Raw genomic sequence first — 17,119 nt, forward strand, 5'->3', positions numbered from 1 at the left:
AGTATGGAGAAAATTTGATAGGATACGGGCCTTCAAGGATAATTGATATGTCTTTGAGATAGTTAGCTAATAAAGGTAGGTAGGGTGCCTCCGAAGTTTTCTTGCTTCCCAAATCCAACTCAATAATATGATGTAAGGTACGGCAGGTACTTTGGGGCGCCCATGAATGTTCAGAGAAAACGACGAGTTAAGTTGTGAATATAGTAGAGAATGCTCCCCTGTAATACCTACGTGGGGCTATGAAGCTACCACTGTACTGATGAACAGATTAAACATCTTTTCACAATTCTTCTAACTATATCTCGTGTGTCTTTCCACTTTCTTGAACAACATAGGTAATGGGCAAGCAATAAAAGTATACCCCCTTGAAATCCCACACTCGGATCGCCAAGGCGAAACCACCAAAACAAGCTTTCAAGCCAAGATCAAGCCCGGCTTGGCCATCCTTCGTTTCCTCACTCCTTGTACCGATTTTCGACGACATCGCATTCTAAAACTTGATATTGCTGGTGTCATTGTCAATCCCTATAAAACGGTCTTTAGCTTCCTCACCGAGGCTCGGGACAGGCAAGGGTCTCGCCGTTAATCAAGCGTTAGCTTTGAGGCTTATAAACCAGCAAATTCCCGTTGGGCACTTGGGCAAGCGTGTCGCTCAACGGTCTCCTGACCCCTCCTTAGTGTGAGCATGTTTTCAGTGGTACATAACTCCACTTCCGAGTATAGTGGCATAAGGAAGATGTGGGAATTTGAGTTTAAGGGTTTCCACCCCACTCGATCTAAACGCTCTAGCCCGCGCATAACGCTCCATGAGGATCCAACCTCTGTTAGACATCTTCACGGCAAAGGCGGCATAATTCTCAAGTGTTCATGCGCCAAAGCAGGAAGGCAGGCATGTTGTAACTTTTTAATTTTTATTTTGTGTACATCCCTAGCCAAACTCGGGTATTGTTCTTTCAAATTTAGCCAACTAATCAAGTGATATTAATTAACGCCTTAAACACCTTTCCCAATCCCGCTTATGACAAACCAAAACCAATGCCCCTCCCCCCCCCCCCCACCCCCCCAAAAAAAACCGCGATCTCTCGGAATCCCGAAAGATGTGAAGACGGTGACGTCCCGAGCCAGTCGCTCGCGAAAAAGACAAGCTGAAAGAGCTCCACAATTGCGCGCGTTTCCAGCTTGTGCCGATGGGATATCCACCACAGCTCCACCCCCGATATATCCGTTCAATGGTAGAATTATCCCCGGATCCCGAATCCCGGGATCGTGGAGAAATATCGTGGGGGAAAGCCAGGAGGCGGGATTCTTGGACCCCCCAAAGCCCTGAACCCTATTCAGCTCATCCCGGGACTTTCAGCTGAGCGATATCGGCACCACCACCAACCACCATCAGCAACTCAGAGAGAACATCGCGAATGTGTGAAGTAGGTAATCAGTGAGCAGAAGGGCTCGCTTGGTTGGAGTCAAGCGTTGTGATGGAGGAGGAGTCGCCGCGGAGGGTCTTTCTTCTTTCGCTGCAAAGGAGAAATAACGGGTTAGTTGAGCGGTTTTGAGAGATGCGATGGATGAGAACAACAAACATACTGGGTATTCCGGTCGACAATGGTGCACTCCCACTTGGCACCAGCGGTACGAATGTGGAACTTGACGCTACCGGTCTCGAGCAGGTTGCGGACCTTGGGGTCGTAGTGGGAGAGGTCAACCGTGCTGGAGGAAGCAGAGAGGTTGGGGGTGCTGGTGGTGGGTGAGGAAGACATCTTGATAGTGAGGAGATGTGTGTGTGTGTAAGTGTGTGTAGAGCTGGCGCTTATATGGCAGTGGCTGAGAGTGAAGAAAGGTAGACGAAGGTCAGAGAAGTGAGGAGGCAGTCGAGATGATTTTGGGAAGCTAGAGAAGAGGAAACGGGAGACGGGGCAGAGCGTAAATTATATAGACCAGGCACGAGGCACGAGGGGGAAGCCTCCAGAGCGCTGGACAAGGGGGTGGGCTGTCTGGCCCCTTCTCCTATCGGGTGTCACTAGCACGGGCATCCATGGAAAGATACACACGGACTCGGGGACTCGGGTCTTCCAGTTCCTGGGGTCTCTCTGTGTGTGTATCGGAAAGTGGGTGTGGACTTGGTGGGTCAATAGGGGGAGCGCATACAGCCGAAGCCAAATCGCAGGAAGAGTTGCCCTAAGCATGAGCCATTTTGTTTAGCTTCAGGTACGTACCTAGGTACCTTGATAGCGATCCGACACATCAAGCACGCTTGCATGCCTGGGTCTTCAGCCGGCTGAGTCCATGTTTTCTCTCGGTTGCAGCGAGAAGGTTGCAGAGATGTCTGTACTACTCAACCCTTCTTGCATTTCGTATTTCACAGATGGAGAATGGGTTTTGGTGTGGTGGCATCCCTATCTCGGCGCCTTTTCGAACCTGTAGCTAACTTGGGGTGGGATGCGAGGATGGAGAAGCGAACCACTGGGCCCGCAGCTTAGGAACCCGGGCTCTCATGCAAGCACTTTGTTGCCGTGAAGCCGGGAATCAGACATCATTATCCCAAGTTATGACATTGAGAATGGACATTAGCCAGTCGCGGTCAAGATTGACATGGTGCAGCTGGGTTCCCCAGCCCACACACCACACTTGACCCAGAAACCGGAAACCAGCCAGCCGTTTGCTGACCAGGCTGGGGTCAACGTGTGCGGGGGAGGAGAAATGGAGGTGTCATGTAGGGGGTAAATGCCTAACACCTGTGTTGGTGTGTTGTGGTCGTAGGTGGTATCAACGGTAGGGTTACCGGCTTGGTATTGTAAGCCACGCCGGCATGATCTCCGTTCCCGTCTTGGCTGTAGAGCTTGAGTTCCAAAGTTCTCCAGCCAGCACGCAGGGCTCCAGAGTACGAATGGAAGCGCCAAGGTTCCTGTCTCGGACGATCACATCGTTCTGGAAAGATGAGAGCTGATGAGCCGACCCCCGCAACTGCAGAACACCACACCGTGTTTGTGGCAGCAGGTTACGTGCGTGTAGTCATCTCATTTGTCCAGGCCTTGGCATGTGTCGAGGGCCATCGGAATATCATGCCCGAAAATGACAGAAAGAGAACTCTGAAGGCGACCTCGAAGCGGCTCTTGCAGAAGTGGCAATGGAAGGACGAGATTGTGGCAGCAAGCTTTTGCGGCCGGTAAACCAGTTTGGAAGGAGATGTGGTGGAGGCGTTTACATCAAGATGATGAGATTGAGGATCTCCGGCCGCAACGCGGTGACATGTCGAAACACAGAACAGGCGTCATTCCATGTGAAAAAGAATGAGAAGAGTTCTTGGAGTGAGTCTCCGATCATAGATTGTGAGACGAATGCTGAACTGGATGTCGTGCAGGCCAGTGTCGTGATAACGACATTCTCACGGTGATTGAGGGTGTGTGGCCCTAGCTTGTCTTTCCCGGCGTCTTGGCTCGGCCGTTAGCCAATCACAAGCTGGGGCATTTCTCGGATTGGTAAGTGGCGGTGAAGTGGGGTATTTTACCACATCTGCCAAGCGAGCCAAGCCGGCTGCCAAGTCTCAAGGTCTGGCACTTGGACGACACCTCATTCCAGCGTCCTGATCGATAGATCTCAGCATCAGGACAATCGAGCATCACAAATACCGTCTCAATTCCAGACTCGGGAATAATGACGGATAATGTCACTCGCATACCCTCCTCTCTGTGGCGCGGGACTTCGACAGCCGGACTGGATTTTCTCGCCGTAGAAGCACAGCAACTGCAGCTCCATTCGACTGCTCATTGGTTGTGTAAATGTTCCGTAAGCGCCCCCCTACCGAGTCATGAGGGAATTCCCAACCGTTTCCATGCTTTTTCTAGCCAATGCTTGGCTAGTCCTAATCTTGGGAGCCTCACGCATCCTGATTCACGGCATCACCCAGTACCTCCTATCATGCTCTCAAGTAATAAAGCCGAGCACGCGAAGAGCACGGGCTCCCGAGGTCCGTTACCCGCTATGGAATCCTGGCCTTCTTCTAGACGATTGATGAGGGAAAAAGTCTCGGGTGCCTACTTCTGGCTATAGCTACGACCGAGACCATGGCAAGACAACCAACTAGGCTCGTGTCTTACAAGACCGCCTAGAGTTGGGCTCTCGTGATTCGAGGCAGTAATTCTCTAGTTCTTGGGTTAAAATGGTGTTCAGGGTGCAGCAGCAACTACCACCAGGGATCCCTCGCCAACAACGGCCTGCCCTGGTCTCCACCATTCCGTACCGTTCCGTAATGGAGAGCTAAAGTGGCGAGCCGACAAATGGAGATATCCTCGTCCTTGAACCCCTAGGAGCAGAGACCGCGTGACGGAATCACTGGCTCAGGAGAAGGGGTTGGGCTGCGCTGGCGCCTTGTTCACCTGTTCGTGGTCGCCTTGAGCTTGGGGCGCTTATCCGGTGCGCCGGAAACACTGGAGACATTCCAAGATTGTTTGTCGGTATATGACTGACCACTTTGTTGCCACGAAACTTGCTCGCGAATTGCTCACTTACCCCGACGAGCGGGTGGTTACCTTTCCGACATGCAGACTGTTTCGGTTCCTCTCCACGTTGACTTTGCGAGCATCGGATCACATTTCAACTACGGCAGTCAACCCCTATCAGCGATGCTGCTAGTATCCGAGCATGCACTTCAACGGCTCGCCGCTCCAAATTCCTTCAAAAATTCGAAACGATCTTGATTCAAAGCACCATGGAATGGACCCCTTCCCGATTAGGGGACCTACAGGTAACATGCCTTGGCAACCGACACGAGCTTCCCATGAGACATACTGGAGATGCTGCTTAAGAGCCTCGTGCTCCTCACACCAAACAATGTCTAGACCATTCCAAGAGCCGCCAAGGCCTTGTTCAACATCAAAACGTTACTTGAGATTAGGTGATTTTTCTGCACGAGGCGGATCGTACAACGCTGGCCAAGCCGGTGGTTCCGTATTGGAGTTCTTCTGAACAGCCAGTGGTCAGCTGGCTTCCCATCACAACCGATGAATGTGAAGTCATCGCATTCGTACCTAGGTGGGCAGCATCTGGCACGTCGGTTCTGACAGCAAACGTGAACCACCAATCTGGTCTAGACCCTTGACACAAGCAAGCTGTCAATGACGACGCCCGTGCCACCTCCCAAGACGGAGGAAACCTACAACATAGACTGACGAAGGTTCCCTAGGGTCCCCTGCCCAGCCGGGTGCTACATATGCAGTGCGACACGTTTGTCACATTATATGCTACCCTACTGCTTCCAGAGGAGTGTCAGTTGATTGTTGGTCGGGGTGTGGTTGCTCAACATGTGCTAGCAGAGGTCCTTCTGTTATTGTGAGTTTTTGTTACGTGAGTGGTTGGAAGTATCTGGGGAAACTTTGCATGAGTTTTGACCCAGAGTAAAGGAGAGAGGGGGGGGTGGAAGCGCATATATGTCTAGCTTGGGAGACCTACATGCGTCCAAGCTTATGCATGGACCGGCTTGGGTCAGCCACGTTATGTGGTTCTTCCAACTTTGTATGGGATGCTGGCCAGCTTTGGAGGGGAGAATTTCCGAGTTGAGAATGACAAGCAGGAAGAACACCACCCCGGGAACAGGTCGGTAAAGAGCTATACGGTTGGCTTTTGCCAAAGCCCCACGTTTTGGCCCTACACAAGGTAATAGCTCGTGGGATATGGCTGTATGGAATAGGAAAAGATCAGCACACCTTCTTGTGGTTGATGGATTGACAGGTGGAGGTGAAGAACGCCAGACTCTATTAGGTACCTTATCCAAGATGGTGTAGAGAAAGTCAAACTCATCACATTAAAAGTTCCAGGCATGATAGCAATTGAAAGCAAAAGCAAAGTTCTATCTGTATCTTGGTGTGCAAAACATAAGCAAACACTGATGGCAATGATCTGCTTCATCCCAACGTACCACCGAAACTTGCAGCACTCAGATTTTCACCTAAGCTGACAACAGTTCTCATTTCGACGTATCCCGAGATTTTTGACAACCCTACCCTCAGGTGGGCAGTCAGCTTCTGTTTCTCAACAAAGAAGTTCTTGCCCGTAAGTGATTTTCTCATTTCCTATCCAACCAGCTCAAATCAATTGTGACAAACGTCCATGTCTTTACACCCTTCATCTAGGAAAACCCAAACCACAAAAGAACCACTACAAAGTGCCTTTTATACAACTCACAATTCTCACCCCCTTCTCCGCATTCCATCCTCTTCAAATAAGAAAGTTTTACAACATTGGAGGGTGTTCATTATACCTGCTCACCACACCACCTTACCTACCTGATGGACAATTCTCCATCGACGCCCATCTCACTTCACTTCACCCATCTAAACAACAATCCCTCACTTACACAACCCGTTCCATCATGGCACATTAAAACTCACATTCCCTTCTACTCCATCAGTTGGTCCTGTTGCCACGCTGTAGTCTCGTTGATACGGCAAGAAGATAAGGTGGAGTAAGGGGATATGATATAGCGATGACGCTGCTCTCTCATCCATGTGCGCATCTCCCTCGGTAACCTTCAACCTAGTCAACCAACCAGAACTGACCTGATTTTCCCTCATAAGCCTATCTTATAGCAAGCTCTAGATTTTGCTTACAGGCCCCGGTATTCACCTCATACCACACCAAGAAATACCCATATAGCCTGACTTCAAAGGAAAACGCGCCGGAACCAAGAGTAGGGATCATTACAATCATCATCGTTATTTATCTCACAGCACCCCAAACAATTACTATCGAAAAGTCCGGTTACGCCGTACAAGTACAGTCTATAAACAAAGTTTGGTATCTCTTTTAAAGCTTCTCGATAATCGCATCCGTGAACTGTTTGGTGGAAGCCTTGCCACCAAGATCACCAGTAAGAGCCTTGCCCTCGGCAAGGGTGGCGAAAGCCGCCTTCTCGATGCGGTCGGCGTACTCGTTCAGGCTCATGTGTCTCAACATCATCATGGAGCTGAGGAGGAGAGCGGTGGGGTTGGCAAGACCCTTGCCGGCAATATCAGGGGCGGAACCGTGGACGGCCTCGAAGATGGAGCACTCGTCGCCAATGTTGCCGGAGGGGGTCAACCCGAGACCGCCAATGAGACCGGCGCACATGTCGGAGAGAATGTCACCGTACAGGTTGGGCATGACGAGGACCTTGTCGTTGTAGGGGATGGGGTCGGTAGTCATCTTGAGGCAGGTGTTGTCGAGGAGCTCGGCGTCGAACTCGATATCGGGGAACTCCTTGGCGATGTTGTGGGCGCACTGGAGGAAAAGACCGTCGGACATCTTCATGATGGTGGCCTTGTGGACGACACGGACCTTCTTGCGGCCGATGGAGCGGGCATGCTGAAAGGCGAACCGGAGGACGCGCTCGCTGGCCTCGCGGGTGATGAGCTTGATGCTCTGGACGACACCATCCACCACAACGTGCTCAATGCCGGAGTACTCGCCTTCGGTGTTCTCGCGGATCAGGACGGTGTCGACGTTATCGTAGGGGGTCTTGTATCCAGCAACCGAGCGGCAGGGACGGAGGTTGGCGAAGAGGTTGAAAGTGCGACGAAGGGTCAAGTTGAGAGAGACGTGGCCCTTACCGATGGGGGTCTGCAAGCCCGTGTTAGAATGCGCCAACTTACACGATAGAAGTGGGGGCGGGGCATACAGCAAGAGGACCCTTGAGGGCAATTTTGTTTCTCTTGATGCTCTCGATGGCATCGTCGGGGATAGCAGTCTTGCCATCCTTGAGGATGGGGTCGACGTTGATGGGCTCCCAGGAAATTGGCGTCTGTTCTTTTGTTTAGTCTTTGTGCTTTGTAGAGGTGGTATCGGATGAACGGAAGCTGTCGCGAAACGTACCTTGGCGGCGGCGAAAATGTCCTTGACGGCAACGGCAATCTCGGGGCCAATGCCATCACCCTCGATCAAACTGACTGTGTAGTTACCCTGGTATAATCAGCCAGGCGTTTTGTTTTGTCGGCGAGGTGTCACGGCTTGATTTTTGTTTGAGTGATTTTCAAGCCCCTCTTTGCGGCAAGCTGTCGCATGCGCCCCTCTGAGACCAACACATACCTTCGCATCCTTCTTTCCCTCGTACTTGGCGACCTTCTCGGAGTATAGTCTCTGGTTCTGTTCGAGGGACCGGTATTAGCTGTGTGATTGTGACAGTGAGCTGAGTACAAGTTGGGATTCTTTGTCGCACCTGCAGCGAAAGAGTGACGGCCGCGCGGGGAGCTGCGCGGAAGGCCTGGCGCTGCGCAGGGACAGCAATGGCACGGAGGGCGAACATGGTGACGGTCTGATATGGATTCGAGGTTGGGTAAATGCCCGTCTCAAACAAGCAACAGGGCAACAAATGGAAAGAAAGAGCGGCAGACCAAGAGGAAAATCGTCAAAGTTTAGGGAAGCAAGAATGGCAGAGAGTTTTAGGTGCCAGGTTCCTAGAAGAGCAGGAGGATAAAAACCGACCTCAATGCAACCAACTGAATCCACCAGCTGATGCAGGTTTTGGCAGCGACGCAACGGGCAGCGGCTGATGGCCTGTGCTTTACAGGGACAGGGCCAGTGATAATGAGACCGAGCTGACGGAGCTTCGCTGCTGAATCTGTTCAATTACGTAGCCGATAGCGATAATTACTCACTCACCGCCCGAGGTCGCCTTCCATATCTTCCATATGGCCGGCAGAATCGACGCTTTTCTTCGGCCCTACACAGGCGGTGAACACTTGCTCTTCTTCACCCGATAACGCCGCCGGACCTTTTTGTTTCCGATGCTCGACCTCCACACGGCACGCGGGATGCCAAGCTCCAAGCTCCAATCCCTGCCACCCCGCCGAGACCCCTGTACGACGCCAACCGCAACGACTGCATCGACAGCCGCGGACGCATCACCAGAAACAGACGACATCGACACAATGGAGCACCCCCACGATGCATGACTGACGAATTACATGTCCCCTTATCAACGAGAGATTCTAGTATAATACCAGTCTCCGATAGAGCAGAAGTCATCGCGACATCGGCGCCATGGCTGACATCGAGCGAGAGCGGGCCGTTCTCGACTTCTACCAAATATCATCGCTAAAACCTGAAACGCTGGTCCAGTGGCCAACAGAGAAAGACCGCGACAGCGACGCCTCCGAAGATGAGAGTGTCAAGAAAAAGGCGAACAGGAGGAAGTCGAGATACCAGGCATTGGAAAGGGCTGTGAGCACCAGGAGTAGCTTCGTCCCTGGTTCTGAGACTTCAGGGAGTGGTGTTGCGAATTTGGTGCAGCGAGACGAGCCAGACCCCCTAGGATCAACCGACAGTGTTGTTCGGACATTGAAACAGCTGGGGGTTCCTCTTCAAGATGACTTGAAGCTTCGTAAGTTTGTAGGATATCGTGTTTTTGATATACCAAGATACTTACTTGGACATCTTCTCAGGCAACCGATTCCTCCTCTCCTCGACGACCTTCTCCCCAGCGCTCTTCCTATCCCAAATGCACGCCACAGCCGATACCCAATCCCTCCTCAGCGGTCTAGACATACTGTCTCGATCGATCGACCAAAAATCCGCCTCCCTGAAAGTGCTCGTCGAATCCAACTTTGAGCGCTTCGTCCGCGCCAAAGCCACCATCGACAATGTCTACAAAGAAATGAAATACCGCGGGGTTGATCCCACGCCGCCTCGGGCCAGGGCGCACTCTCGACATGCCAGCAGGAATAGTTTTCGGAGTGGCAGCGGTGCGCCCATGACGAGCCCCCTGAACCCTGCGACGGACCCTAGAAAGAAGAACGCTTTGGCGAAAGAAAGCGAGTACGGTATTTTGGGTATCAAAGCGCCATTGCTTGATGTATCGGCCAAGGCAGAGGAGGTTTGGGGGCCAGCTCTCGGTGGCCGGGAGAAGGAAGAGCATTTGAAAACTGTGGCCTCGTCGCTGGATAGCTACAAGGAGTATGTTGAGATCAGTGCAGCTATCGCTGACAGCATCAAGCGCAATGATCACGAATCATTGGTGGAGGAATACACAAAAGCGAGAAGATTTGCCGAACAAGCAAAGCAGCTCGCGCAGGAACTCGAGGGGTCGCAGCCAGATGAGGACCAGGTGTATCGTATCGTACTGGCAGCGCGCATGTGGCATGACGTGGAGGAACAAATCAGCAACCTCAAACGTGATATCTGGAGGAGCTTGGTATCTCCATACAACATGGCAAAGCCAGACTCTGGGAAGTCGGGTGACCAGCATATGGAACTGATCACCCTCCTCCTGGAGCTCGGTGTGGAAGACAACCCCATTTGGGTGTGGCTGCTCAGTCGTTACGACTACTTGAAGAGCAAGATTCAGTCGACGACGGAGCGGTCCAAGGTCGAGATTGAGATCCTGAGGCGCCGTCTTGCCAATTCTGAGAAGCCGAGCCCTCAGACGATTGCTTCTCATATGCGAACTCTTGGACGTCAATCCCTCGAATCAAAGACTAAAACCTTTGACTCCCCTGACATTGCCGAGTTGTGGGAGCTCAACGTGGCTTATATGAGCAACTTGCTCTCCTCTCAGGGGATTTTGGGAGAGGTTCTCGAGTTTTGGCAGACGGTTCAGGGGTTTATTGAGGGGAAGACGCAGAGGAGCTTGCCGGTTGGGTATAGAGGCGAGTCGAAGGAGCATCATCGGCTGTCTCAACAGGGCACGGTTGATCTCCAGAAGGGCGCTGTGGAACTGGTCAGTTTGATTCGGGAGAGTGTGTTGATGTTTTTTGCTGGGCCTCCGCCAGAGGATATCTCGTTGCTGTTCTCGCCTATGCCGCAGACGCCGAGCACGCCGGGGTATGGTGGGAATTTGACACCGCGAGACCCGAGGTTCAATCTTGATCCGAATAATATCCCGCCACCGTCGCCGAGGAGAGGGGAGGCTTGGGAGAAGTTTGCGTTTTGGCCGCCGTGGTCTAATTCGTTGAGTGGTGTTCACTACCTCGCTCGGATGTTGGTTCTTGTTGGTGCGGCGGCGTGCGATATGGCTTCTATTGAACCGGTCGGGCAGGGAGATGCAGCCGAAGTCGAGCGGGTTAAGACCCTGGTTGGCGTGGCAAGGGAACGATGCGTGACTGCGTTGTGCGCGGCGTGGAACAGGGACGCCGAAAACATCAAGTACGTGGAGGACTGGAACAGGTCCCCGGACAGAAAAGAGGTGACCAAGATGCCTGCCAGTTTCAAGGCGTTTGAGGGGGCGTTGTTGGCGGGTATGCAGAACATTCTCTACATCTCGGAAGCTATGGGCAAACCGGGTGCTGGGGAGATTGTTCTGCCTCCGCCGCCGAAGCTGTTACAGATGGTTAGAAGCCAGTATGTGACGACGCTGTACAAGGCGCTGAGCGGGATGGTGGAGAATGCGGAAAGGCCGGTGAAGAAGGCGGATGATGAGTGGACGGTGGATGTGGATGGGTATGTTCTCGTTAGCAGTGCTGCTGCGCCTAGGGCGTCGACGGCGGTGGGAGGGAGTACGATTGATGCTGGTGATCGGGTATGTTTATTTTTTCCCCTCTATATCCATGAAGTTACTGACCGCAGCAGAACGTCCGCATGCTATTAACCCTCTCCAACCTCTCGGCCCTCCGCACCGAAATCGTCCCCGACCTCAACACCCAGTTTGAAAACGCGTTTAGCGTCAAACTCACCGATGAGACAAAAACCATCCGTGACGTCCTCAGTCAAATCGATGCTCGGCTCTTCCAATCCTACACCCGCCCCGCCATTGAGACACTGAAACGCATCATCCGCGCTGGAGTGTCGGATCCAAACTGGGCGCCCTCCTCCCTGTCCCGGCCAAAAGAAGTCCGTCCTTATGTCTACGAGGCGCTCCTGTCTCTCGTCCTCGTCCACACTCAGGTATCGACCACAGCCGCGACATTGACCTCCCAGGTCCTGTCTTATCTGCTCGAACAAGCCTCGAAGGAACTGCTGGAAGCTTTCAAGTCGAGGCAGCGGTATAACCTTGATGCACTGATGCAAGCAACATTGGATGTTGAGTTTGTGGCGCAGACGCTGAGCCATTACACTACTGACCGGGCAAGCGAGCTCCAGAGCCAGATTTATCAGGAGTTGGATGGGAGGACAGATAATGAGGCTAGGGCGAGGTTGCAGGGGGAGTTGCCGGAGATGAGGGCAGTTCTGAAGAGGTTGAGGGAGGCGAGTAAGAGCGAGTTTGCTTGTTTTAGGAAGCCTAAGAGGCCGGTAGGAAATGGGTTGGAGAGGAGGGAGACCGGGGGGAGTGTGGGGAGTTTGTAAGGAACGTTTTATGGATATTGAACTTTTAAGGATCATTTCAGCAGAGCAGGTTAGGCATGTTAGTTGGGGATTTTCAGGGGGGGTTATGTTGGAAGAGAGAAGGAAAGTAGGTTATGGGAGTTAGTTTGGTGGTTAGATGTTTTGATAAGTCAGAGTGGTTTTGAAGAAGAATTGTCATTTGTGTGATCTTGGGTGTTGTTTGTAAGTTGGGATATTGGAACGAGAAGCTAGGAATGATACGCAAGAGAACCTGAGATAATAGACAAGCAAAGCCGGGACAAAGTTGCGATCGTATGCAGGAAAACCTCAGGTTATGCTTGGATAAATTCTTTCCATGTGTTTGGACTGTAAGGACAGACAGGCAAGTTCAGATGTATCAAGTAAGAGAGAGAAACCCTTTCCAAAGCACCCTATCTATCTTTCCAGCACCCCTCCCCCCCCGCCCCCCCCCTCCGCCAATGATTTGTAGATCATATGCTTTTACTTTTAACTATGCTGCTCCTTTCAATATTGGTGAGATGAGTGGTCATCTTTACTTGGTCAAAGACATGTGTTAAAAGAGACGGAATAGTGACAAACATCTCTGGGAACGCGATCGCCAGATGAGTAAATATATATAGCGCCGTCCGTTAAAGCGATCCGTTCCAAAAAAAAACGAAGTAAAAAAACAGCCAAGCAGCAAAGAAAAGGGCCTGTAAGTAGGCCTAAGATTGCAAATCCAATATAAATAACCAGAGCGTCTTGAAAGGTCATCTCGTCGGCAAATCTGGTTGCTTCTCCATTAATGTGAAGATAAGAGTGTTCATCAGTGCCTGCGTATCTCATACCTCATGCTTTACACATTGTCCACAAGAAAAAAAACATAAATCTTCATTTTTAAACTTGGGTATATTTTGGTCTATTGAACCATCCGTATCAGCGCCGGAGAAAATCACCTCCTACTCCTTCCCACTTCCCTGCTGGATTTCGTCGACAACACCCCAAGTCACACAGTAACTCCATCATTATCTTTCATTTCCGCTTACTCCCTCCCAGCCTCCTGCAAAACTCCCCATTCATTGTAGTCGTACAGTACGCTTGGTACATGTTGTGTGGTGAAATATATATGTCGTGTGCTTTTTTTAGGGGTTTGCGCTTTTGGTGTTATTGTGATTTGGTATCCGACAGCGTAAGAAATATAATGTCCAGTTTGTGTTGTTTGATTCCCCCCAACTGTCCAGGTGCAGGTATCCATTCGAGCTCATGTCAAAAAGCCCTCCCATCACTCCAACTCCCGCCTTTCGCTTCCAAGCAAGACAAAGCCAGATTAACTAGATCATCAACTGGGCAAACAAAAACAATGTTGGCCCGACATCTCTGAGAAATGAAAAAAAAAAGCCATGTTGATGTTTAGTGCCTCCATCCAGCCCTCTAGTCTGAGGATGGTGGCAAGAGAAGCGTGGAACAAAAGAGAAGCTCAAATGATCGGGGGTCCGTCGGCGAGAAGTTCGGTTGGTCTTGTTTGGCTTTTACTGTAGCAACTGTACGTCATGACATGTTAGTTTCCCATCCATTGAACCAGAGAGAGCCAAAAAAAGGTGCTTACAGTCCAAGTCAATGGCCTCAAAATAGGCCTGGATCAACGGGTTCGCATCATCAGTCACCAACTTCCCATCAGACTCCCGACGTGATGTGCGGGGAAGCGCTTTACGAATCCCTAGCAACATGTGCAACAGCTCAGCAATGACGGAGCCCTGCTGGGCGAAGCTGCCTGGGTCCTTCTCGAGCGGCCACTGGCCCCTTAGGTTCGGCTGTTCCCAAGCCCGGAAAGCCCAGATGGACTTTTCCACGCAATTGAGCAAGATCAAAACGGCAAAATACATGTTGTAGTCAATCTTGACTTTGCTGTCTTGCAGCACACGCTGCATGCCAGTCAACAGCGCTTTGCTAGTGGCCGCTGCTTTTCTCTCTGTGGCCGCGGCAAGCTGAAGACAGATTGTATGGAACAATTCGCCATCTGTCTCTTCCTTGATGATCCTGGGCTGAAGCTCGTTCTCCCCGTTCTTGACGGTGATGGTCCACTGTCGCTCGCGATCCAGTATTTCAACCAGACCCCACAACTCAAGGGACTTCTTGAGAAGCTCATCATTGGTTCTTGTCGCAACGTCGACGGCAGTCTGCAAAGTAATGCGCATAAACTGTGATGGCTCGCGCCGAATCATTTCTGGCAAGACCTCGCGCATGTACGTCTCCACTCGAGCAGGAACGTCTTGGTTGTCGTTGTCAAGCATGGCGATGTGGTAGCTGGAGGGATGATCTTCTGCTATGCTTGCATCAAGCAGCTTCCCCTCCGCATCCCTCTCAGGCTCGCTCTGTAGAACGAGCAGCTGAAGTCGAGACTCGTAGTCCGGGAAATGACAAGCTTCAATGAAGATTCCATGGTGTTGAAGAGCCACAGTATGCTTGATCCCATTTACCCGGGCCTGGGCGAGGACTATTTGTACTCCGGCAGAGTACAGGTCCAACTGTTCTGAGAACTTGGTGCGCACGCACCCATTGCGCCACACGCGAGGTGATAGCACTTTGCGACAGGTATCACAGGGCGAACCCTGAGAGCACGTCTTTCGCAGCACGCGGCAACGAATGCAGGCTCCAATCTTGCGGACTTCCTGGACCTCCTTTCTCCTGTCAGGGTTGAACCGAGCGCGAGAATGTCGCGACTTGGCACCATTGGCGGTGTCGAGGCGGAACCCTCCCTTCGCGTGGGGCGCAGGAGGTTGAGGCAACGGACTGTTCAGAGGCATCTGAAAAGAAGCCGCCGCGTAGTTGCCATCTACCCAAGCCGGCGTATCGCTCGTTACCGGAATCATAGGAGCATTGGGCATGGTAGTGACTGGAATTCCAGAACTCTGGATCAGGGACTCGGGAAGCGCAGGCGGTGTGGGCGTCGGCGGTGGTTGGTCCTCCAGCCCAGACTGCTCAGGGGTCGAGATATTGCTGTTCTCGGCTACGGCAGCAGCTACGGCAGCAGCAGCAGCCGCGGCCACAGCGGCGGTATTCGCTTGATTCGCAGCCTCTGTCACGGCCGCAACAGTCGCCTCATCGGCTAGAAGCTCGGGATCCAGGAATGCTGGGTGCAGGCGAGCAGTCGCAGCAGCAGCCATTGAAATGTTGGCAGAATCGGTATTGGCTTCATTTTCTGCGCGTAGTATTTCTTGGAGTCGCTCGTCGGTAATGAGGCCTCTGTCGCCGGCGTTCGGCGACGGCGGCTCAACTGAGAATGGCGGTCAGCAAAGCATCTCCCCCAACATTTTGTTGCAAAACCCACCCTTCGGGTCTTTCTGCGCGCCAATGTCCTGATTCAACGGCGGATTGTCAAAATTGAATTGATCTTGCATATCAAAGCGTTCTCCAGGCTGTGCAGTCCCCAAATGGGTATTAGGGATTGCGCCCGTCATCTGGCCGCGATCGTCATTCTTCTCATTCAAGTCGATTTGTCTCGAGACCTCAGCCAGCACTCCAAGAGCAGTCCAGTCGCGCGACGTCATAGGAAGGTCGACCGAAGAACCATCGGAGACCTGGGGGTGAGCATGAGCCTGCTGGCTCTGCTGGAATGTCTTGGATGCATGGCCCATCCCCGAGAGAGTGAGCAACGCGCTGACTCGATCGGCTTCGCTGATGGCAGGGCATTTCTTGGTGAGATGGCTCGTCAGGCTGTCGAGGCGACCGCGAGGGAAGTGTTCACCACATCTGCATTGATTCCACGAGAGAGAGTTAGCAATTGAACATTGGACGGCGAGGTCAGTGTGTCGCAATATAAAGGCGGTCGGGTCTGGCGGTGGCCGGTAGGCGGTGGGCTTACGATTTGCAGGTATGAGGGTAGCGATTGCTCTGGTCCTGCAACTTGGGTCCTCTTTCGAAGTATTGCAGAATCAGGGCATTAGGCCGTCTGCCCATTGTCGCGATCAAACGGCCGGCCGGGCGGTCTGTGGGGCGAAAGCTATATACGTGCGGTGACGGTTTACAGCGAGAGTCGGAGAGGGGTCTTTTGGTGATGTGAAAATACTGCCGGTTTAAAAAAGTTGGCGGTCAGAAGGTTTGGTCGTCCAGTCCTTGCCGTGTTGGGATGGGTGCTCAGCCCAGCCAGCCCAGTGGGTCTAGTGGGTCACGTGGCTGGCCCGACTGCCGGGTTCACCAGCCACACTCACTACGGTAATACAGCACGGATTGAAATGCTCCGGTAATACGAAGAAAAGTTAGCACACCAAGACCAGATTATCCGTCTGGGACTTAAAGGAAGTATCAATTCCCAAGATGCCAAGTAAATATCCAAGAAAGTCTGTCATCACGAGCCTACCCCTTTAGGCATGAGGTCAACACACACCTGTTAATGAACTGCGGCATCCACATGGGTAAATATCGCTGTATGGTGTGTACCGAATTACCTGCATGCCGGTCATCAAAACAGAATTCCCCTACCCCGGTTGGCATCCCGCCCGTCGGGTTCTTGGCAGGCGTCAGTTAACGATGACATGAAGCCTAGTTGCTGGGGTCCCATTGTGTGCTGGACTGTGCTGTGCTGCGCTGTTCTGGCATATGAAGCATGCGGACGCCTCGGGGCACACAACACAGGCGGCATCCTCAAAACCCCGATTGCTCAGCCTCCTCCTCCCATGGATCAGATCACCGTCCACATCCACAGCTATCTATTTGTGTTCATTCCTGAGAAGCCGACCGTCTCACCCTCCGGGCCCTCAGTGACCTCACCATGTGTGAACACCCCCTTTATAACAAGGGCACGCTAGAAAGGATAAGCTTTAATTAGCTAACAAAGCTCCATCTCCCACAACACCATCCCAGTATTGCAACCAGCCAAACCGGATCCAGAACATTT

General features: G+C 52.2%; 6 protein-coding genes across 6 annotated transcripts; 3 read left to right on the forward strand and 3 right to left on the reverse strand.

The window, feature by feature from the left end:
• Nucleotides 1-1,072: 1,072 nt before the first annotated feature.
• Nucleotides 1,073-3,169, reverse strand: QC762_602740 (uncharacterized protein). Its single transcript, XM_062891961.1, has 2 exons — nucleotides 1,585-3,169; nucleotides 1,073-1,514 (listed from the first exon to the last, which is right to left on the reverse strand). Exons 1-2 carry the CDS (start codon nucleotides 1,755-1,757, stop codon nucleotides 1,433-1,435), a joined length of 255 nt encoding a protein of 84 aa, XP_062740522.1. The 5' UTR covers nucleotides 1,758-3,169; the 3' UTR covers nucleotides 1,073-1,432.
• Nucleotides 3,170-3,579: 410 nt separating this feature from the next.
• Nucleotides 3,580-4,009, forward strand: QC762_602735 (uncharacterized protein; the record flags this gene model as incomplete). Its single annotated transcript, XM_062891960.1, has 2 exons — nucleotides 3,580-3,783; nucleotides 3,905-4,009. The coding sequence occupies exons 1-2, from the start codon at nucleotides 3,652-3,654 to the stop codon at nucleotides 4,007-4,009; spliced, it is 237 nt and encodes a 78-aa protein (XP_062740523.1). The 5' UTR covers nucleotides 3,580-3,651.
• A 2,717-nt stretch (nucleotides 4,010-6,726) lies between these two features.
• IDH2 (NAD-dependent isocitrate dehydrogenase) lies at nucleotides 6,727-8,675 on the reverse strand. The gene is made up of 5 exons (XM_062891959.1): nucleotides 8,186-8,675; nucleotides 8,056-8,112; nucleotides 7,843-7,929; nucleotides 7,649-7,771; nucleotides 6,727-7,590 (listed from the first exon to the last, which is right to left on the reverse strand). Exons 1-5 carry the CDS (start codon nucleotides 8,270-8,272, stop codon nucleotides 6,799-6,801), a joined length of 1,146 nt encoding a protein of 381 aa, XP_062740524.1. The 5' UTR covers nucleotides 8,273-8,675; the 3' UTR covers nucleotides 6,727-6,798.
• A 334-nt stretch (nucleotides 8,676-9,009) lies between these two features.
• On the forward strand, nucleotides 9,010-12,657 carry SEC5 (Exocyst complex component S5; the record flags this gene model as incomplete). The annotated part of the gene is made up of 3 exons (XM_062891958.1): nucleotides 9,010-9,349; nucleotides 9,411-11,482; nucleotides 11,533-12,657. 3 exons carry the CDS (start codon nucleotides 9,010-9,012, stop codon nucleotides 12,244-12,246), a joined length of 3,126 nt encoding a protein of 1,041 aa, XP_062740525.1. The 3' UTR covers nucleotides 12,247-12,657.
• A 392-nt stretch (nucleotides 12,658-13,049) lies between these two features.
• Nucleotides 13,050-16,328, reverse strand: QC762_602710 (uncharacterized protein). The gene is made up of 4 exons (XM_062891957.1): nucleotides 16,088-16,328; nucleotides 15,554-15,975; nucleotides 13,832-15,499; nucleotides 13,050-13,766 (listed from the first exon to the last, which is right to left on the reverse strand). Exons 1-4 carry the CDS (start codon nucleotides 16,180-16,182, stop codon nucleotides 13,657-13,659), a joined length of 2,295 nt encoding a protein of 764 aa, XP_062740526.1. The 5' UTR covers nucleotides 16,183-16,328; the 3' UTR covers nucleotides 13,050-13,656.
• A 208-nt stretch (nucleotides 16,329-16,536) lies between these two features.
• Nucleotides 16,537-17,030, forward strand: QC762_0093900 (uncharacterized protein; the record flags this gene model as incomplete). The annotated part of the gene is made up of 2 exons (XM_062884088.1): nucleotides 16,537-16,654; nucleotides 16,764-17,030. The coding sequence occupies exons 1-2, from the start codon at nucleotides 16,616-16,618 to the stop codon at nucleotides 17,028-17,030; spliced, it is 306 nt and encodes a 101-aa protein (XP_062740527.1). The 5' UTR covers nucleotides 16,537-16,615.
• Nucleotides 17,031-17,119: the final 89 nt, after the last annotated feature.

This window comes from Podospora pseudocomata, chromosome 6 (genome assembly GCF_035222375.1).
Source record: "Podospora pseudocomata strain CBS 415.72m chromosome 6, whole genome shotgun sequence".
NCBI classification, from domain to species: domain Eukaryota; kingdom Fungi; phylum Ascomycota; class Sordariomycetes; order Sordariales; family Podosporaceae; genus Podospora; species Podospora pseudocomata.

Excerpts from the sequence above, each read along its gene's own strand:
- QC762_602740 (XM_062891961.1), bottom strand. The coding sequence starts at position 1,757 with ATGTCTTCCTCACCCACCACCAGCACCCCCAACCTCTCTGCTTCCTCC. Across the intron at positions 1,515-1,584 it reads ATTGTCGACCGGAATACCCA|CGAAAGAAGAAAGACCCTCC; the intron begins GTATGTTTGTTG and ends TCTCCTTTGCAG.
- QC762_602710 (XM_062891957.1), bottom strand. The coding sequence starts at position 16,182 with ATGGGCAGACGGCCTAATGCCCTGATTCTGCAATACTTCGAAAGAGGA. Across the intron at positions 15,976-16,087 it reads TACCCTCATACCTGCAAATC|ATGTGGTGAACACTTCCCTC; the intron begins GTAAGCCCACCG and ends GAATCAATGCAG. Across the intron at positions 15,500-15,553 it reads CGCGCAGAAAGACCCGAAGG|TTGAGCCGCCGTCGCCGAAC; the intron begins GTGGGTTTTGCA and ends CGCCATTCTCAG.
- IDH2 (XM_062891959.1), bottom strand. The coding sequence starts at position 8,272 with ATGTTCGCCCTCCGTGCCATTGCTGTCCCTGCGCAGCGCCAGGCCTTC. Across the intron at positions 7,772-7,842 it reads ACATTTTCGCCGCCGCCAAG|ACGCCAATTTCCTGGGAGCC; the intron begins GTACGTTTCGCG and ends ACAAAAGAACAG. Across the intron at positions 7,591-7,648 it reads CCCTCAAGGGTCCTCTTGCT|ACCCCCATCGGTAAGGGCCA; the intron begins GTATGCCCCGCC and ends ACGGGCTTGCAG.